The sequence below is a fragment of the Dermacentor variabilis genome, chromosome 9 (assembly GCF_050947875.1).
Source record: "Dermacentor variabilis isolate Ectoservices chromosome 9, ASM5094787v1, whole genome shotgun sequence".
NCBI lineage: Eukaryota > Metazoa > Arthropoda > Arachnida > Ixodida > Ixodidae > Dermacentor > Dermacentor variabilis.
Window position 1 is genome coordinate 110670338 of NC_134576.1, and position 19609 is coordinate 110689946.

General features: G+C 43.8%; 1 protein-coding gene and 1 non-coding gene across 2 annotated transcripts; both read right to left on the bottom strand.

Annotated features, from left to right (window-relative positions):
- Window positions 1-248: 248 nt before the first annotated feature.
- Window positions 249-11653, bottom strand: LOC142557297 (uncharacterized). The gene is made up of 7 exons (XM_075669025.1): window positions 11573-11653; window positions 8870-9064; window positions 7736-8020; window positions 6425-6639; window positions 5858-6017; window positions 5353-5449; window positions 249-500 (listed from the first exon to the last, which is right to left on the bottom strand). The coding sequence occupies exons 1-7, from the start codon at window positions 11598-11600 to the stop codon at window positions 461-463; spliced, it is 1020 nt and encodes a 339-aa protein (XP_075525140.1). The 5' UTR covers window positions 11601-11653; the 3' UTR covers window positions 249-460.
- A 3690-nt stretch (window positions 11654-15343) lies between these two features.
- Window positions 15344-15415, bottom strand: TRNAD-GUC (transfer RNA aspartic acid (anticodon GUC)). The gene has a single exon. It is a non-coding gene; the product is annotated as a tRNA-Asp (tRNA).
- Window positions 15416-19609: the final 4194 nt, after the last annotated feature.

Consider the following 19609-nt stretch of genomic DNA (forward strand, 5'->3'; position numbering starts at 1 on the left):
CACAGTGCTGGCACAGTAAGTGTGCTCTGCTAGGAATAACACAAGATCAATCAACATTGCACGCCGTCAGTAAAGTACAAAGTTAGGACTGCCAGTAGGCCACCTACCAGCTCCCGTCAAGCATAGTATGCACATAGATCTAACACATTTCCCTCTCTTCCTATCAGCGGAGAGTACGGGCCTGAGCACAGGCGCTGGTGGTGCACCTCCTGCTTTGTTCACGTTGCCTGACAGAAGTGTGAAGCCACAAAAGAACAGGAGCTGACACAAGTGCTTCACATGTTGCTGATGAGGTGCATTGAGCTGGTCACAAGTGACTGCAGAAACATCCGAAGAGTGGTGGTCCTGGCTGATGACCAGCATAGTGATGTGGATGAAGGCAATGGCAAAAAGATGTTTGCGTGCCACAGCGATGGATGCAGTACATCTCGAGGGCACGCAGAGACATTTCAGTTTGTGTTCAAGATGAAGAATCATAGTCGAAGCATGGATGTGACTCTCTGGAAAGAAAAAAAAAGGGGGATGGGGGGCAGAGTTGGCAAAACCTGAATCTATTATACAAACTTGACTCAAACCACCTTTTGTGAAAGGAAAAAAAAAGACACACAAAAGGATTACTACTAAACCAGTGAGTTCCCTCTCTCTTATTGGTGGGTTTTAAAAATGCACCACAGCTTGATTCACAGTTTCATCAGTCAGAAATCAATGCATTTCTATGTATGGGCACTGGCAAAAGTTATCTACATCTCCACAATACAAGACAACTAAGGGTTTAAGGCACTTGTCTGGTGACCACAGCACTGTGTACCTGCAATGGCTGCGAAATGACTAAAGCGTAATGCTGCTTTGAAGTGCAAGAACACAAATTGTAATTAGATTTCGCTCTTCCTTGTCCAAACAGAGATGGAAATAATCGGTGTATAGCCATTTCTTATATTGTACATTACAATGTAAATAGGATTTCGGGATGCTTGTTCCTGTCAATATTAGTAACTATAAAAATCCACTGTATTGCCTTGACTGTAGCAACCACATTTTAACGGCAGCAAATGGAAAAACGGCAATGCATTGAGATTTCAAAGCACGGTAATGTACATTTTAGTATATTCCAACCACGATGGCTCTTTTTTCATGACCTTAGATAGAAGAAATTAAATCGTAGCCCTCATGGCATTGCTCATAGCTTGAGCGATGCTTTGAGATGCTTTGAGATATTAAAACGTGAAATTAAATAAAATTTTGCATGCCTACAATGAACACACCAGGCACAAGTCAGGCATAGAATGCACTAAGTAACAATAATAACTTGACGACCATATATCCTAGGCGTGCTATGCTTAGGTTTACTTCTGATGGTGCCTAGATTATTCTGGGAATCACAAAGTGGGCTAGAACTCAAAAAGTAACATTGTAAGATATATATGCGTGTGAGTGCATAAACACCGCAAGAACTATTCTCAGAAATTTCAAACAGAACTTGCCATAATAATGACTCAGCTATATGTAGCAGTAGTAGTAGTAGTAGTAGTAGTAGTTGTAGTAGTAATAATAATAATGTGTAACTATGAAAAAATTCACCAACAATTACGATTCTTCCTAATGCGAAATTTGAACGTAGCTCTATACGTGTTTCTATTTCGCAATCTATTAGGTGGCGCACAGTCTGTCTCAGGCAGCATGTTTCAAACGGAGCGAAGTGTGACCGACAGCCTCGCTAATCAGGAGGTCACGGAAGACAGCGTGTGGGTAATGATAGTGGCAGCATATGACAGAAAAGAAAAAGTTAGGAAATGGGTGCGCTTTTTAAACGTACAGACGGCACTGTAAATATACGGCATCGACCATTTTCGGACTTGTTTGCGGCGCCGTATATTTAGATCATTGACCCTCAAAAGGTTAAAAAAAGGTTGGTAAGTTTCCTTTGGAAGTTGTTTGATCCATGAACCAGGAGCTTTCGCTCAAGTTGGGCAAAATCCAAAAGGAGGTCCTCTGAGGCATCTCATGGACAGATGAAGTTCCAGATGCCGTTCCAGTAGCACCTCAGCGAACGTGGTATGCACAGTCACGGCATCTGTAGCGGCGGCGCTGTCCTCGTCGAATGGCACATTGGTGTCGGCACTAGGCAAAGCCTCCTCGATGGCGTCAGCCAGCGACACCTTGCCACAGATCGCAACGTTCTTGTTGGCCCCTATGTACATGGCGAAGGTCGTGGTTAGGTTTAAACCCTCGAAATCATCGTCGGCGAAGCCTGCATCTGCCTTGAGCGGCGTCAAGGTTGTTGCGTCACCAGCAGAGGAGGCAGTCTCTTGCTTAAAGCCACAGCGCTTGAACGAGTTAGTGATTGTACTTTGCGACACTGCGTTCCACGAACTGGCAATAGAATGCATGGCGTCGATCGCAGTGATCTTTGTTTCCGAATCGCTGCGCTACATAGCCACCAGCCGAAGCTGCACTAACGCTTCCGGTACCCTTGCTTGATGCATTTATTGATGCGGGCATCCAGCAGCTGCAGCCGGCTTGTGCAGCTGGGTAAAAAAAAAAAGACCCTTACATTCCTCAGGTTGGATGTACTGGGTGGGTGGCACGGTGCATGGTACATAAAAAGCAATATTTCCCTCACTTTAGCACCCATTTTGTTATACAGCTGCTGCGAAAAATTACTGAAGAGCGAAGACGTCATCCACGACTTTTTGTTGAAGTTGTAGCTGCACAGCAGCGTCTTCAAGTTCTTAAAAGCCCTGTGGCTTTGCAAACTTTTCAATAAGCACCAGCAGCCTCTCGGAACCGTCCTCGTTAGCACAGAAGAGTGCCGTCACATGCTCTTTACTATGCTTGCCAATATGACAGCGGTCACCCTTAAACACAAGGCTTTGCTCGCGCTGGATATGGTAAAAAATACCGCTCTCATCGGCGCTAAAAACGTCGCAGGGCTTGTATGCAGAAATCATCTTCGGTAGCGACTGCATCCACTCGTTCACCGCCGAAACGTCCACGGAAGTGCTTTCTCTGGAGGAGCAGCTGTACACAATCCTGTTTCGTTCTTTAAAGCGATCCAGCCACCCGTTCGATGCCTGAAAGTCGTCAATGCCCAGACGCAATGACACAAGGTCCGCCTTTTCTTTTAGAATGGTCCCGTAAACGTTGATCGTAGAGCTCCATACTTGATGCAGCCACTTGACGAGAACTTTTTCTAACTTCTAGTCCTGTCCTTCTTTCGCCGCTTTCGGCTTGAGCCGGAACTTGTTGGCATTCTGTAATATCACCACTTTGTTTGCCAGGATCGTCTTAAGCGAAGACTCGGGTATCTTAACGTCACGGGCAATGCTGGTTTTCGTGGCATATGGCAATATGGCATAGGGTCTAGGAATAGCAGGGGAGAGTTATTAGTAGAGTTTGCAGAACAGAATAATATGCGAATAATGAATACCTTCTTCCGCAAGCGGGATAGCCGAAAGTGGACATGGATAAGCCCGAATGGCGAGACTAGAAATGATATAGACTTCGTACTCTGCGCTAACCCTGGCATCATACAAGATGTGGTCATGCTCGGCAAGGTGTGCTGCAGTGACCATAGGATGGTAAGAGCTCGAATTAGCCTAGACCTAAGGAGCGAACGGAAGGAACTGCTACATAAGAAGCCGATCAATGAGTTGGCAGTAAGAGGGTAAATAGAGGAATTCCGGATCAAGCTACAGAACAGGTATTCGGCTTTAACTCAGGAAGAGGACCTTAGTGCTGAAACAATGAACTACAATCTTATGGGCATCATTAAGGAGTGTGCAATAGAAGTCGGTGATAACTTCGTTAGACAGGATACCAGTAAACTATCGTAGCAGACGAAAGATCTGATTAAGAAACGCCAATGCATGAAAGCCTCTAATCCTACAGCTAGAATAGAACTGGGAGAACATTCAAAGTTAATCAATAAGCGTAAGACAGCTGACATAAGGAAGTATAATATGGATAGAATTGAACATACTCTCAAGAATGTAGGAAGCCTAGAAGCAGAGAAGAGGAAACTAGGAATAGGCAAGAATCAGATGTATGCGTTAGGAAACAACGCTGGCAATATCATTCCTAATATGGATGACATAGTTCAAGTGGCTGAGGAGTTCTATAGAGATTGATACATTACCAGTGGCACCCACGATGATAATAGAAGAGGGAATAGTCCAGAGGAATTTGACATCTTACAAGTAATGCCGGAAGATGTAAAGAAAGCCTTGGGAGCTATGCAAAGGGAGAAGGCAGCTGGGGAGGATCAGGTAACAGCAGATTTGTTGAAGGATGGTGGGCAGATTGTTCTAGAAAAACTGGCCACCCTGTATTCACAATGCCTCATTACCTCAAGCATACTATAATCTTGGAAGAATGCCAACATAATCTTAATCTATAAGAAAGGGGACGCCAAAGACTTGAAAAATTATAGACCGATTAGCTTACTGTCCGTTGCCTACAAAGTATTTACTAAGGTAATCGCAAATAGAATCAGGAACACCTTAGACTTCTGTCAACTAAAGGACCAGGCAGGATTTCGTAAAGGGGCAACATGGCCACAATTCGCACATGACCGGGGTAGTTGGAGAAGTATGGGGGAGGCCTTTGCCCTGTAGTGGGTGTAGCCAGGGTGCTGCTGCTGATGATACTATTCAGCTTATCGCCGAGCGAAGGAATTGTCCGCTTTCGGGACATCGTGCGTCGCGTTGCTCCACACAACTCAAAACCTCCGCTGAACAATGTTCGCTAGGATTACGACCAAGAACATGTGCGATAAACCTAGGCCTCTCTGCACTACCTTGTCGGCGATCTGCTGCTGGGAAACTGGAAGGAGAGAAACGCTTCTCCAACGTGACGCCACCGAGCAGAGAGGGAGAAAGTGACTGTGGAGAAGAAAAGGCACTATTTCAGCGCAGCAAGTGTTGCGGGCGGCTGCTGGTGGGAGTAACAATATCTTCTAGTTCTTGGAAGGAACTCTGGCTGATGATAATCCACAGATGCAGTGCAACTATTTCCCCTAAGCAAAACTATTAAGAGTACTATATAAACAAAATAACCTCAAGTTAAAAAGACTGTGTAACCGTGGGACTACTGCCGAAGAGTGACAAGCACATTGAAAACGATAACAGTACATATTATGCGCTAAGCCGTTCTGTGGCCTAAGAAGCTTAGGCCACAAAACTTATAATTAACCGGTTCAAGCACACAAACGAGAGCTACGCTTTTCTCCTCACGCTTCGCTCCACATTTGCTTTCATCTTTCACTGTGCTCATTCGTGCAGTTATGCCGTGGCAGAATGCCAACGCTGGCTGCTGAAACGTGTGCCTAAGAACTGTGCACTAAAAGTTGTGTACCGTTTCTTCTCTCGTGAAGGGGCATACCGAAGCCAGTTTGCAATGCCACCGTGCACATCTGCCTCCGTTGCTGTCGTGAATGCCTTTTGTAATGCCTCTGAAAAGTAAAAAAAGAAAAAAAAAGAAAAAAATGATCAGGAGAGCAATACTACCAAATGATCAAATGAGTGAAAGCAGGCATCATTCAAACAAAGGTCTTCCATTTATTCCCTTTCGCATAATTTAAATCGTGGCACCCTTATATTGGTGACCCAGGAATGCATATAGGACTTAAGCTGAAATGTAAGCATCGTCATAAAATTTGTTGCAATGCTTCAACGGCAAAATTGAAAACCTGGTGTTCGCCAGAACAAGATCGTTTCAACAATATGAAGGAAGACTACATTGACATGTTTCAACGACAACAGGCTTTTTGAAAATGTAGTCTGACAATCCCTATTTCACGAAACTTGCAATTAAAGCAAGACATGCCCGGAGAAGTTGTACAAAATTGGATCAAACGTACCAGTTGCAACCTGGAGCAGCTGCAAGTCGTTAAACGGGCGTTTCCCTTTCCTCCTTGTTAGCGAAAAATCTCGCGCCAACACATCTCTCATGCATCTTCTCATCAGGCGTCGCGCAGCTTTCAGCAGAGAAGGGCCTCCTAACCGAGAAAAGTAAGCCACCTGAAGGGGGGCAAAAAAAAAAAAATAAAGTAAAGAGCTCAATTTCAATGCTTAGTGATGTAAGCACCCTGACATAATGCAAGAAAGAATGCTTCCATATCTGACTGCACAGCCTCATCTCGTGCTACAGGACAGCAGCACAGTTACGTACTGCTGTACTGATGCACAGGGGCGTGAGAGACGCTATGGTGGAGGGCTTGTCATTAATTTCGACCAGTAGGGGGTTTTTAAACGTGCACCTAAATCTTATTAGTATGCAAGTGCTTTCGGATTTCGTCTCCATCGAAATGCAGTCACAATGGGCGACACTGAACCCACGGCAGAGCTCTTTGGCCACTGAGCCATAGACAGCAGGTGCCTAAAAAAACATCACAAAGTGAATCAACTTTAAAAGAAATAAAACTTACAAGGTCAGTCTTATTTTTCGGTATGCGAAGGTATTGCTCAAGTTTTTCGAGGTCACGGTGAGTGTCCAAAGGAAGCAAATCAAGCATGCCACTATCAACAGTATCGCCAGATGTCTGCTCTGGTCTGCCGGAATTTTTCAGCCCCTGCACAGCATTTGCCAATGTGTCCAGCTGGGCTTTCGTCTCCTTCAGCAGTTTCAAAGTTTCTTCTTGCACTGCGTAAAGTTAAGAAGAAATAAAAACTGGTTTTACAATAATAGAATAGCAAACACACACAAAAATTTCCAGAAGACAATTTCAAATGGCAAGTACAAGGTCCTTCCATTTCTTAAATGTAGTAACACCAAACTAGCCTACAACCATGATGGCCAACTATGGCTAACAATGAAGGCAACCAGGTACAGGGGTTTTAAACCTAACAAACCATCACCCCTGAAAGCAGGAGATAGCAAATTGTTTCCCATGTAGACTGCTCTGCCTGCTACTCTAAGGAGCTACACAAGCTTCTGAGCTCTTGACATCAAAACTGCTACGCACACCACTTTGTTCGCAAATGTTTTAATACGCAAATGTGAACAAGGTTCTTGCTAATGTGTTACAACCCTAGTGAAAAAAACCCATAATCGCCTTAACTCTTATATCCAAGAACATCGTATGGCATATGGGAAAAACATTTTTTTACGGGATCCTGTGTTTCATATCTGATTATTGGATGTGGGAGTTATGGGGCATATGGATTTTTCAATAGGGAGTGGCAATGAAATATGGCTGCCATTTTGCTCCTGTCATTGAAAAGTTGACAATCGAAAACTCTCATCAGGGTGAAACGTAACATAAATGATCGTCCTACAAGGAAGCCTTAGCAAACAAAGTCATAAAGCTGGTATTTCTAAACATAATTAACTCAGTCCGAATGAAAACTAACTTCAGCTCACACAGGTCTCCTTGAATCGGTACAAAGACTGATAGACAACTGCTGTTTACTTAATTCCCAAAGTAAATCATTGCTGCCACAGAAAAATTCGTCCTGGTCCGGGCATCAAACCCGAGACCACCGCCTTTTTAGGGCGCCACTTCACCTGTTCATGGTTAATACAATTTCTATCTGCCGTGCTGCACACTGCATAGTAATAAGAGCCACGTGAAGGCTACGGCATAGCTACTGTGTAACTAATATGAACCGTGAAGTGGCAGCACTATCTGAAATAAAAGTGCTAGTCGTATAACTTATCACTTGACTGCCTCTCAGTAGCTATGGTGCACACGTCTACAATAGTTTCTAAGATTGCTGGCCGCTTCATCTTGGCTTACCCTTCAGGATAGCTTGAACACTGGCTGTTGGCAATGGCTGCATAGTGGATGCATCTGGCTGTAGTGGAATAGTTGTGCCTTTCGAAGGTGCTGTCTTCCGAAACTTTGGGGGTGGTGGCCCGGGTACAGCTGTCCCAGATTCAGTATCTGAAGCACAAACACTTTCTTCATTGGATGAAGTCCATTGCTGTGCTCGCCTCTTCTTTGGTTCATAACATCCATCATCAGAGTCAATATCGCACATCTCTATGGCCCGTTCCTTCAGCCTGGCGTCGTCATAGTCAGCTGAAAAGTAGCAGTACAACAATACGCTTATGACCTAATGCAGTCCAGCAGAGACAAGAAAAGCACATAGGAGAATTAAGATTACCTTTTCTGTTGTGAGACAGTCGCAAGAACCTTAGAACACATAATACACCAATGCTTTTAAAGTCCAAAATTCACAATATCTGCATGCCTCTTGCAGCCCTCCATCTTAGCTCAGTATAATGCATGCCTTTGGTACTACAGTTCTAGGTTGCTCTTTACCTTCACTTTACTTTTACCATGACTCGACAAAAAGCCTATGCTTTGCTTATGCCTATGCCTGGGTCCTATGTCCTATGCTTTGCCTGGGTCGCTGTGCAAAAAGCTAGGGGTTTCAAGTTTCACCAGTTTGCGTGCACTTTGGTGCAGGCTCTAGCTATGTGTTACACCCTAGCCACATGCATTAATTACCATGTTCTGTCCAGTTTGTGCGAGCTCCGGCACATGCTCTGGCTTGCATAAACTCAGATGTAACTCGAAACTCTCGAGCTCCCTGCATAGCAGCCCTGGTGATATATTTCCTAGCCATTTTCCTATTATTCTTGGGTAACTAGAATTTGAGCTCAATATCAGATTATATTTTTAAAAAAAGCGAACAGCACAAGCATCTAGCTGAACTACCATGATGAAATTACTGGATGGCATAATGACAACATGATGAAGAGACAGTGTTAATGTAAAGGACATTACTGTGCTTTGAATGCGGTTCGAATAAGAATTCTAGTGAAAAATGATCTCTAAGAGGACAACCTAGCAGTGGGTACAAGAATTGCTCGAATCTATTCGAAATTCTAAAAAAAAAAAAGAGAGAGGTTTGCGAGAACTCACCACAATTGAAAAGCACTGTGCATTGATAACTGGTCCAGCCTTCTGAAGGCTCCTCCTTATCCTTAATTGCAGTGATCATTCGTGTGCTGCTTTGGTATGGCGGCAACGAAACATGGTCACCAACAATCCAAGATGATGGAACAGTGGACACCTCATTCTGCTTAGAGAGATGCACAACGCTGTAAGCCGGTCCACCTGGAAAGACAACACACACAAAAACGTAACCACAAAAATAAGTAATCGTCGTACTAGCACGCAAACTATTCAAGTAATGCTGCATTATTCTTGTTCTGTATTGTAAGAAGTCTGGCTGCATGTACTCACCAGCAGTTCTCTCACTTCAGTTGAGTACACTACTGTGCGTAAGCAGATGGGGTGAAAAACACCTTGCAGCCCTCTCCATTTGCCAAGCAAACACGGTTGTGTAGAGTATCATCCTAATTCTGCACTGCTAACCCTTGTGAACGGCTTTTGGCAGCAAAAATAAATAACTGAGATGATGGCACTAGGCATGAATACAAGTCTGTTAGTTATCTAAGATACCAACCACAGAAGCTAATTGCAGGGGATGAATCGAGAAGGTTGGCTATAAACACAATGCGACCATTTTTTAGATAGACACGGTCATCCATTTTGATGTTCTTCAATACAGTGCCCTCAATCTTTCTTCTTAGAATAGAGTATTGATGGCCTGTGAAACCCAATGGTTCAGGACCACTACAGTGCTCTCCAGAAAGCTAGGGCAGCTAATGTGGTACAGGCAAATTACCTTCACTGAGGCAACTTTGTTTATGAAGACACCTGAAAGTCTATTGAAGAACTTGCGCTTTTGACTTGACTAGCGTCTTCAGCTTGTATAGGAAGATCTCGATAGGCAGAAAACTTATCTGTATGACCAGTCCGGTGGACATAATCAGCAAGATGCAGCAGAGAATGCGCATTGTACACATAGATACCCTTGCCATAAAGTGAGCCAGCCTCAGAAACAAACTGCTGCAGAAGGTTCTCAACAACATCAGCATTGTATGCAGCATATTTGGACAAGCAAAAATGCAAACATAGATGCTGAGAGTCATGAAATGATCAAAAGCTTTTTTTCGAGCTCTCCTTTCATGGTAACTGGCCCACCTTAGAGAAGAAAATTCCTGAACCCTACTGCTTTCCAGTTTTCCAAGAACCACATGAACCAGGGCCTCCTTTCGTGTCACTTAGCACTGTGGCGCCAAAGCCAAAAAGTGTGGCAGCCAAATGTAGCTTCGAGCCTGAGCGCACTTTTTTTTAAGAAGATTGTTTTTTTTTACTCCCAGTAGTGAACTAGCAGCTCTATCATTTTACCTGGACACACCCGATGCATATAATTGAGAGAAAAGTGGTTTACCATTCCAGCACCTTGGCACCGGAAACGGTGCACGCTGTGATTGTGATCTTTCTGAAGAAAGGTTTGAAAGTCCTCATCTGTTCGCAAGGGGCTGTCCCGGAAAAATGACTTTCTTATCTAGAACAGAGTGCACACCCTTTTGTGCACGCTTTTCACAACCAGAATATGCAGTATGCCCCTTTACGTACTTGATATAAGCCCTGGTCGGTGGGCATCACACACAAATGGAAGTGAGTCTCACAGCATATGACTTGCCGCTATACAAAGTCCCATTCTAACAAGCTCTTTAAACAGCCGACTCATTGTAAAAAGCTTTCATGTACGAAGTTATGTCCTCGGGATTGCTGTCCTTCATAAAAGGCAGCAACAAAAGGAGAACAGAGATTTTTCTTAATTAACAGAAGTTTTGGTCAAAACTGCCTCCGAGAGCTGCAGAAAATTGGAAGCCCATCCACATTTACAAATAATGAGAGCGTCTGGCACTCTGTTGAAATGTGCTCTGTTAGACTGGATGTTATTCCAAAGTAATCGTACACTCCACTCCATTCAGACTCAGTTTCTTTCAAAGTCTTCAGTAATGTTCTCGCATCTGCAGGTAGCTCCGGGTGGAAAGGCTTCAGCACCATTAGAGAAGTCAGGTGGGAAGCTCGCACTGTACAGCGACTGCCCACATGTGCAGGTTGCTCTCAACAGAAGTCTCGGTACTGTGCCCAGTTACTACATAGGGACTTGTCCCCTCATCTTCAGAGCTATTCGAAAACACATGTTCGGCGTTAGGCAATATGAGAGCGCCTGGTCCTGCGACCCACGAAGAAAAGCCGCATACGCCATCCTCGTCTGTGACTGATGGGCAAGGCAAGATAAGCTGACTCCGCCGTGCAACGAAGGGCGCTGAGCAGTCGGGTCACTAATACCGGTGTCACATGACCACTTTTGAAAGTGATCAAGGCCGATCCGGATCGAAATTTGCGACTGCGATTGGCTCTCTCGTGTAGCTTGCGCAAAGGGAGCCGGCAATGTTCCGACTGGTGTTGTACGAGTCGCGAGCCGCTTTTTTCGTCAAGACGATAGATTGGATTAGTTACAAGCACTGCTCCAGGAGGGCGCCTGTAAACGGCAATTTTTTTACGTGAACACCCGCTGTCACGCGCAGGCCCCGGCGAGCCTGGTTCCATTTGTATATGGCATCGCGACAGACCAAACACAAAGAAGACCATAGGACAAGCGCTCGTCCTGTGATTTTCCTTTTCTCTGTATTTCGTCGGTAGCGCTGTCATGTACTAAAAGGGCGATTAAAGCATGCTGCATACTGAGAAAAAACTAACCGTATTTTTCCGAGATGGCACGCCACATTTCGTTTTGAGTTTTGCGCCGCGAAGGCCGAGGGAAGCACGCACAACCTCCACTCCAACTAGTGAGAAAAAAACAAACAAAAAAAAAACACTTGCTCTCGATGTCAGTGACCGTAGGGCTGCCGCTAGTTGGCAGAGTCTCTGACAATAAGATAATGCGAAATCTAGGATGAATGATTCATAGTTTGCAATCTCATAAACACAAAATAATATAGCTCAATATAGCATTATTACATATTGCAATGATAATATGCTGCCAACTACTTTTTTTTAAAGCGCTTAGTGTATGCATAAGCTTTTCGTTTCGGTTTTAGTTTTCTGTTAAGCATACTCCTGCGGTGCTGCTGTCACCGAACCAACCCGCATTACGAAGAGCGCGCAAATAGAATAATTTATGCAAGACATACAGTTAGCATGACACATTGGATAAATTTATTTCGAAGATGCCTATTTGATGTATGCTTATTTTGAAGGTGCACCTGCACGCATAACGAGCAATGCTGCAGCAATCGTGTATATTGCAAATTAGCTGAAACGTTTTTTATTTGTGCATCCCCTAAATTACGTTTGTCTCTGCCGTAAGTATCCGGTTGCGGCGACTATGTTGTAGCCATGTGGCCAAATGTGGGCCAACATCCATCCACATTTGACGGAGTTGTTTCGACGTAAAAATGCAACGTTCGTAAACGTTTGTGCACTATCGTTGAACGTTGCCAAATGTCGCGTAACGTTCGACGACGTTGACAAAATTGCGAAAATATTGCGTCAACAATTCGGGGACTAGGGAGGTTTCGCTTTTCATTATATTCTACCATTGAGTTTGATGCTCTGGAATCTTGCACTATATACTCGTTTGTGATACGGGGCGATATTTTGCCAGTAAAGCTGGCCAGGATCACCTTTCTTAAGGATCGGCACAACTAAAGCCCCTCTATAGCTAATGGAGGGGCTTTAATTTAGATAGGCCAGTATGATAGAACGACACCACGAGAAATGGATGAGCGAAAATTTACGAGAAGAAAACAGGAAAGCCACTCGGCATAGCGATAAAGGAAAGCATTCGGAATACTCTTAGTACGGCTTCTTGTTCTTTTTTTTATATTTAAAAGCATAGAAAATACGCCCTCGTGCGTTATGAAATTAGTACCAATGATTTGTGCATTGTCGGCAGAACTGGAGAGCACTGATTCCATTAGGAGACGACAAAGAAAATAGTTATTAAACTTGGCAGCTTGTTAATTGTTGCTTATTATGAATTCCGTCCATCAATTATTCGCTCATTAATCAGGTTCAAGTGGCACCAAAATTTTCCAGGGCCAGTCTTAAGAAATTATCGTAAATGTGTCGGAACAACAAAACTGCCTTCCCGCTCTAATTTTTTCAGTGAGTGTTTGTTTTAGCTTTTGTTGTGCTGGAAGTTGTTCGCGTTTTCCGCCTCTTCGTAGTTTCCAAACGAGCTAATTATATACCAATTGATCCGAGAGATTTTTTTCAATGAACCATATTTTTTAAATGGAATAATCAGTGCACAAGTGGGAAATGGAATGCAACGACCGCAGATATGACGTCATCCAGTGCTAGCTCAATGTAGTCGAAAACGGGCTCGTCATTCGCTTAATTTAGAAATTTTTTTTACGGATCTGCGTTTTTAAACACGCCATGGTTTGAACGGTCTATTCGACATGTAAAACGCACAAGCTTTATTACTATTTTGATCGCATAATTAAACTTATTTAACAAACATCTAACACAAAGAGTGCCGCGTACAATTAAGCTAAGAAATTTTAGGCAATTCAGTTGAGCAAGGACAAGTCCTCCTGCACAATATGCTCACGAAGAGAGTGTCGTAATCTGACTGCCAGATGTCGCAATTAGAATAATATCCGCGTGCTAGGTATCCATCTTTTGGGTACACCCAGTTGTGTTTAAGATACCTTACAAACACAACTGGGGGTCTTATCCCAAATGTACATTTTGGATTGGATGGAGGGAACATACCCAGCTCGGTTAAAAAATAATGGTTGGTCAAAGTGTCCGGTCGCAATGCATTGGTGTTCCAGTTTAATTCTTTTGGTGCTTCAATGCATAAAACAGCGGTTTCTTAAAAAAAGTAACTGGAACACCATCGTTTCGTCGGACACTGAAAATTAATATCTCGGAACTGGTGCTGTCGAGGGAAATCGTTCCAAGTGGATACGCTGTGCGAATAACTCGGCGGCTGTAGTTCGTAGATTAAAATATGTGGCGTAAATAATCAGTTAAAAAGTTAATCAGCGTAAGTACGTTAATTATTCAATTGATTCAATATTTTGACTTCTCGTAGAAGTAATGGCCTCCTCGAATAATTTCGATCAATGGTTAGGACGGCGCTATCTGCCATAGGAAATTTTAAAAAAAAGTCCTGTATATATATATATATATATATATATATATATATATATATATATATATATATATATATATATATATATATATATATATATATATATATATATATATATATATATATATATGTATGTATGTATGTATGTATGTATGTATGTATGTATATATGTATGTATGTATGTATTCCCCGCAGAACATTTTGTTTGGTTAGTTGGTGCATGTTACTGAAGTACTAAAGCGCCAAACAGACGACACAAGTGTCTCTTCTTGTGTCGTCTGTTTGGCGCTTTAATACTTCGGTAGTATGTATATATGTATAGAGAGAGTAAGAGAGAATACAAATTGTTTGTGGTTTGCAACCCCCCCCCCCCCCCCACTCGAGAAACAGTTGGTACGTCACTGAGTGGATCATGCGATGGATGGTTTGGAAGATGACGGTTTTGATTTCGGTGAAATCTAGAAGGCGTATCGTTAGTGTGGACGTTTCGGTCGTGTTTTTCCACAACTGTTGCCGTGGTTAGGACTGCGCTATCTGCCATAGGAAATTTTAAAAATTTTGGTGCAGCTTAAGAAAACGCCCTATATATATATATATATATATATATATATATATATATATATATATATATATATATATATATATATATGGAGAGAGAGAATCAGATAGTTTGCGGATTGTTCGTTTCCGAAATGCCAAACCTTGATTTGACGCAAAGGAAGAGTAGAAAAAAACATATGATAGTATAAAATGTCATGTAATACTTATAAAAATAACTTATTTTGCCTTTCTTGACCACCGAATAGGTACGTGGTGTCCAATTGGCGACGTCAACTACGTTTTTCTGGCTCCCGAAATCGCGTGCGGCACTTTCAACCTGCAAAAGCATAGCCTTTAAGATCCGCGTTTTAAAATCGAAGGAGACCGTGGACAGTCACGTTTTTAAGGCAAGGTTCAGTGTCTTGGGGTGTAGCTCAGATGGTAGAGCGCTCGCTTAGCATGCGAGAGGTACGGGGAAGGATACCCCGCACCTCCACTTTTTTTTTTTCCCTGACATTTTTCGAAGCGGAGCGCAAGCTCCTAGAAGTTTAATTAAGAGTTTCGCACATTTTAACGCCACTGTCTCGTGTTTCCAAAACTTCATTAAGGCTTAAGTGATTCATTATTAATTATTTTGTTACGTTTAGGCACACCGATTAAGTAATTATAGAAAAAGGCACTCATCTAGAAGGGCAGATATGCGTTACGTGTGTAATTATTGATACTTCTTTTTTATGCCTTTCATAAACTACTACAGCCACAGCTTTTGTGGTATATTGAATAAGATGAAATGCGACATGTAATAGTCATAAAAAGATATACTCCCCGTCGGGGAATCGAACCCCGGTCTCCCGCGTGACAGGCGGGGATACTGGCCACTATACTAACGAGGAGAACGAGTACCAGCGCCTTTAAAATGAACCACCAGTCCATCCTGTGGCTGCGAGCCACATACGAACCATGTTTTGAGGCAGCGTGTACTACTTCTGTCAAGTTAAATGACGCAGCAACGTTTGTAATATTTCGACTTGTGCAAGAACAAAATGACGCGCTTTAAAGCTGCTACGTCATATGCTCCGAACCTGTCCTAAACCTCTGCGCATGGTTAGACCAGTTAGACACGATTCTTCGGTGCTTCTTCCCGGCGATCGAACGATATCGGCAGGGTGCAACGTTACTAGATTAGTAATCTAGTAACGGTGGGCAGGGTGCTCAGACTCAGCCTGGCGACTGCGGCGAAGAGTTGACGCACTTCGCACCGGCTCGTGCTTCGTCCATGGCAAGGGCGAATCATGCTCAAGTGCTCCTATCTAAATACATGTAAAAGGAGAATTCGTTTTTCTCGGCAACCACCGCACCAAATTTGACGAGGTTTGTTGCATTTAAAAGACAAACTTAATATCTAGTGACTGTTGGTTTTGCATTTTTGAGTTAGATCGTCAATTTTTATTAAATATTGGCAAAAATCGAAAATTTTCAAAAAACGAAACTATCAAGTTTCCAACTCTGTAACTTAACCACTAAAAATGATAATACAATTCTGTGAATTGCATCTAATAGTATATCTAAAGCGGACAAAATTGATATGTTACACATGAATATAAAAAAAATTTAATCATAGAGAAATACAACTTTTGCAAAACCGTTGTAACCAACGTAACAAATTCACGTAAGATGTAAAATGACATATTGAATTTGTCCGCTTTGAATGATCTAATGGATGCCGCTTACAGAACCGCGACATCGGTTCTTGATGCAGAGCTATGAATTTATAAACTTCGTGCTTCTATTTTTTTCAAACGGTCAAATATTTGAAAATCGTTTTAAGAAAATTCAAGCCCTAAATCGAAATTCCGCTTCCAACAGTCACTAGAATTTAACTTTCTCTTTCAAATGCGACAAATTTCATCAAAATCGGTCCAGGGGTTACCTCAAAAACGTTTTGGCGTTTTACATGTATTTGAATAGGCCGCGTCGGAGTTGGGCCCGAGCTAAAGCTTCCTCTTAAGGCGCGTTTAGTACTTGTCGGCGCGCGGGCGAGTCGTTCGACGCCGTGCGCGTCGGAGCGCGTTGGCAGCGATCGGTTACGTTGGCTGCGCCAGTGCGTCGAACCATCGGTCGAACCATGGTCGAAATCACGGTGGTAGAATAGGAGAGGTGGCCGAACGGCTTTCGAGTTGCTGCCGCGTGGCAGCAGGGGTACTCTGGGCCCATTTCTCCGCTCCGCCGGAAAAGAAAGTGCGTAGCCGGTGGGCGTTCGCGAGCATTCAAACTGTACTTTAAAAGCGAAAGCTTTACTGGCCGCGAACTTGCGATTTCGCCGTGGCGGTGCTCCGAGCATGCACATGACGTCACAGCGCGCGCCTCGCCGCGGATATTTCTCTCTCTCGCTCTCTCGCCCTAATCACTATTGCGCATGCGCCACTAGTGGCACCTAAATCCTAAAGCCTCTCCATACACGTTTCCGCCGAGGCGCGGTGGCGCGTGGATGGAGGTATAATGGAGGAGCTTTAATTTAGTAGCACCGAGCCACAGGTGTGGATAGCTGGATATTATGAGCGTCCTCTTTGGAACAGGGCGGTGGGTTGCGCCATCAAGCTCTTGCTATTATACTGCCTAATGTCCTACCTAGGTAAAACAATAAAAAAAACTAATACTCGCACAACCAAATTTTCTGATCCCCTCTTGCGAACTGTGCTTTGTACGTCGCCGTTCTTCGTTGTTTCCCTACTTTTATTCCACCAATCCTCCAAACGCCTCTTACCCTACTGCGGACGTGTTCACTTTGCCACTGCTCTCGCTGAAACCAAGGGCTTCAAGGAGGCCAGTGGGGCCTAAATCGGCCGCTGGGCAGACGTCTTCACATTCTGATAAAACATGCTCCATAGTTTCCCTAGCTCCAGCGCTCCGCCGCTGCTCAGCGCCGCGCCTTTTCGCAGCCGCCGTTCGGTATGACGTCACACCGAGTTCCTCGTCGTTGCGCTCGCCTCCGCCCGCTTCGCCAGCTGCGTCGCATGCCTGATAACATGTTGGAGGATTAGAAAAGAGAGCTCGCGTGCGCCACGACGACAGTTGAGGCAGAAGTATGGACGGCGACAATTCTGATAAGCAGGAGGAGGCCTGGATTCGACATTGGAACGAGATGAAGAGGAAACGAATCGCCCAGGAAACAGACGAAGAGGGAGCACGCTAATAGCATCGGCAAATGTGACAACGCGCATCTTCCTGCGCACTGTAAAGCCTGTCATTGTACGCCATGCTTTGAACAAGCATTGATTCTTGGCAAAAGTAGGGACCAAACTGCAAAGAAGTTGTTGGAAGCGTTTTATATTAAAAAGAAAAGGGGTCTGATTGTGTCAGCGATACATCTATCATATTATATTCTGCAGAAATGTGCTTCATCCAAAGTATGTTATCATGACCATGTTGTTCTGTTTCACCTTGGCTCCCTGCGCATGAGCGGAAGTTGTATTTTCTACTATACGTTTGTTCAGGCTGTCATTAAACAGTTGGTAGTTTGGCACTTCAGTCTCCCTTTCTTCTGTCCCTTTTCAAGAAATGTATCTTGCGCCACAGAGCATACCTAGGAAATCTAAGCACCAACTTCCCGAAGAAGAAGTCCTTTTGGAACATCAGCATGCCCTTTGAAGGAGGGTGATGGTTGATGCCACTGAGGGACACTGTACATGGACATGCATATTTTGCTTAAAATCTTTGCTTAAAACGGCTATCTGACAGGCGCATTACATGACGCGCCCAGCTCCATTTTTCCTCTTGATGTCATGCAATTAGAATATTGTCTATACCAATTTGCTCTCTGATCCAAACCGCTCTGTCTTTTAACGTTATGCCTAGCAATTTTCGATCGTTCCATCGCTCTTTGTGTGGTCCTTAACTTGTTCTCAAGCTTCTTTGTCAGTCTCCAAGTCTCTGCCACATATATATGAGCTGCAACACGGTGAGCGCGTTCAAAAGGGCCTCAGGACTGCACGGCAGCGCCCACATACGGAAAATTGATGGAATACATACCAGTAATTGTAATGGCGTTCCGTTTACCCGTTATTCGTATGATCGACGTTACCATACGTGCAATCTCAAGGCCCTTTAGAACACGCGCATCGTGTTGCAGCTCACATTGCATGCGACTGTGCCTTCCCACACAGCGATCACCAAATGGGGTGGCAGTGCCCACTGGTCATGCAGCGTCGGAGCGTAAACTAACAACTCGCTCATGCGCATGGCCAGCCCGCGACCTCACTCCGCCATCAGACCTCCGGACTAACGGATACAAAACGAGCAGCAAAAAAAGAAACCTCTCTGCCGTAGTACCTAGGCAAAGTCTGATATTCAAGGAGCAAAAGCACCCAGATTTTCTCTCTCGCACCTTCGCACGGACGTTGGATGATTTCAGAAATGACCGTATCGTGTGGCCAGCCTCGCCTCCTTTATATAGCTCAGTGGTGCCATCTAGTGCCTCACAAAACAGGCGGGGAAACATAGGATGCTATGAATTTGTAAACAGGCAGAGGAAACAACCACAGCCTATTCTATTATTTATATTTATGGCCACTGCACTAAAAAGAAAATGAGATCGGCGGCGTGTTACACTCCTGTGACACGTGAAGATGGAAGCTTGCTGCATGCATGGTAACGCATTATTTGATCAGAGTGGTTAGACTTTTTGCAACACATAACGAGCTGCAGTGTGAAGTAAACATGTTGCGCTGCAGGTCCCTTTCCCTAGCAACACGAGTGAGCGCCTAATACACAATCTAAAGAATATTTCGTTCTTTCTTTTCGTGTTTTCTTTCTTTTGTTCCTTCTTCTTTTCTCTTTGCATTCTTCTTTCACACTGAGCCATTGCATCTTTGCTTGCTTACAGTGGTATGGCCCATTCCATAATTTTATTTTTCAGGTTTTACTGCAGGCTGAAATTAAAGTTCTGCCAATCCAATCCAGGTATGAGCCATTACTGATGATGATATTTCTTGTACCACTCGTCAACCTTTTCTTTAAACCACTCAACTAGACAATGCTTTTTTCGGGTATGAGCCATTGCAACGAGCCACTTGAGGCTTTCGCCTTAA

What these genes read in the sequence shown, in the direction of transcription:
- LOC142557297 (XM_075669025.1), bottom strand. Translation starts at nt 11,600, where the DNA reads ATGTGGCGTGCCATCTCGGAAAAATACG. An exon ending in CGAAAAATAAGACTGACCTT is followed by an intron (nt 6,018 to 6,424) that starts GTAAGTTTTATT and finishes GCCCCCCTTCAG; the next exon opens with GTGGCTTACTTTTCTCGGTT. An exon ending in CCTTCACGAGAGAAGAAACG is followed by an intron (nt 501 to 5,352) that starts GTACACAACTTT and finishes TTTTCTTTCCAG; the next exon opens with AGAGTCACATCCATGCTTCG.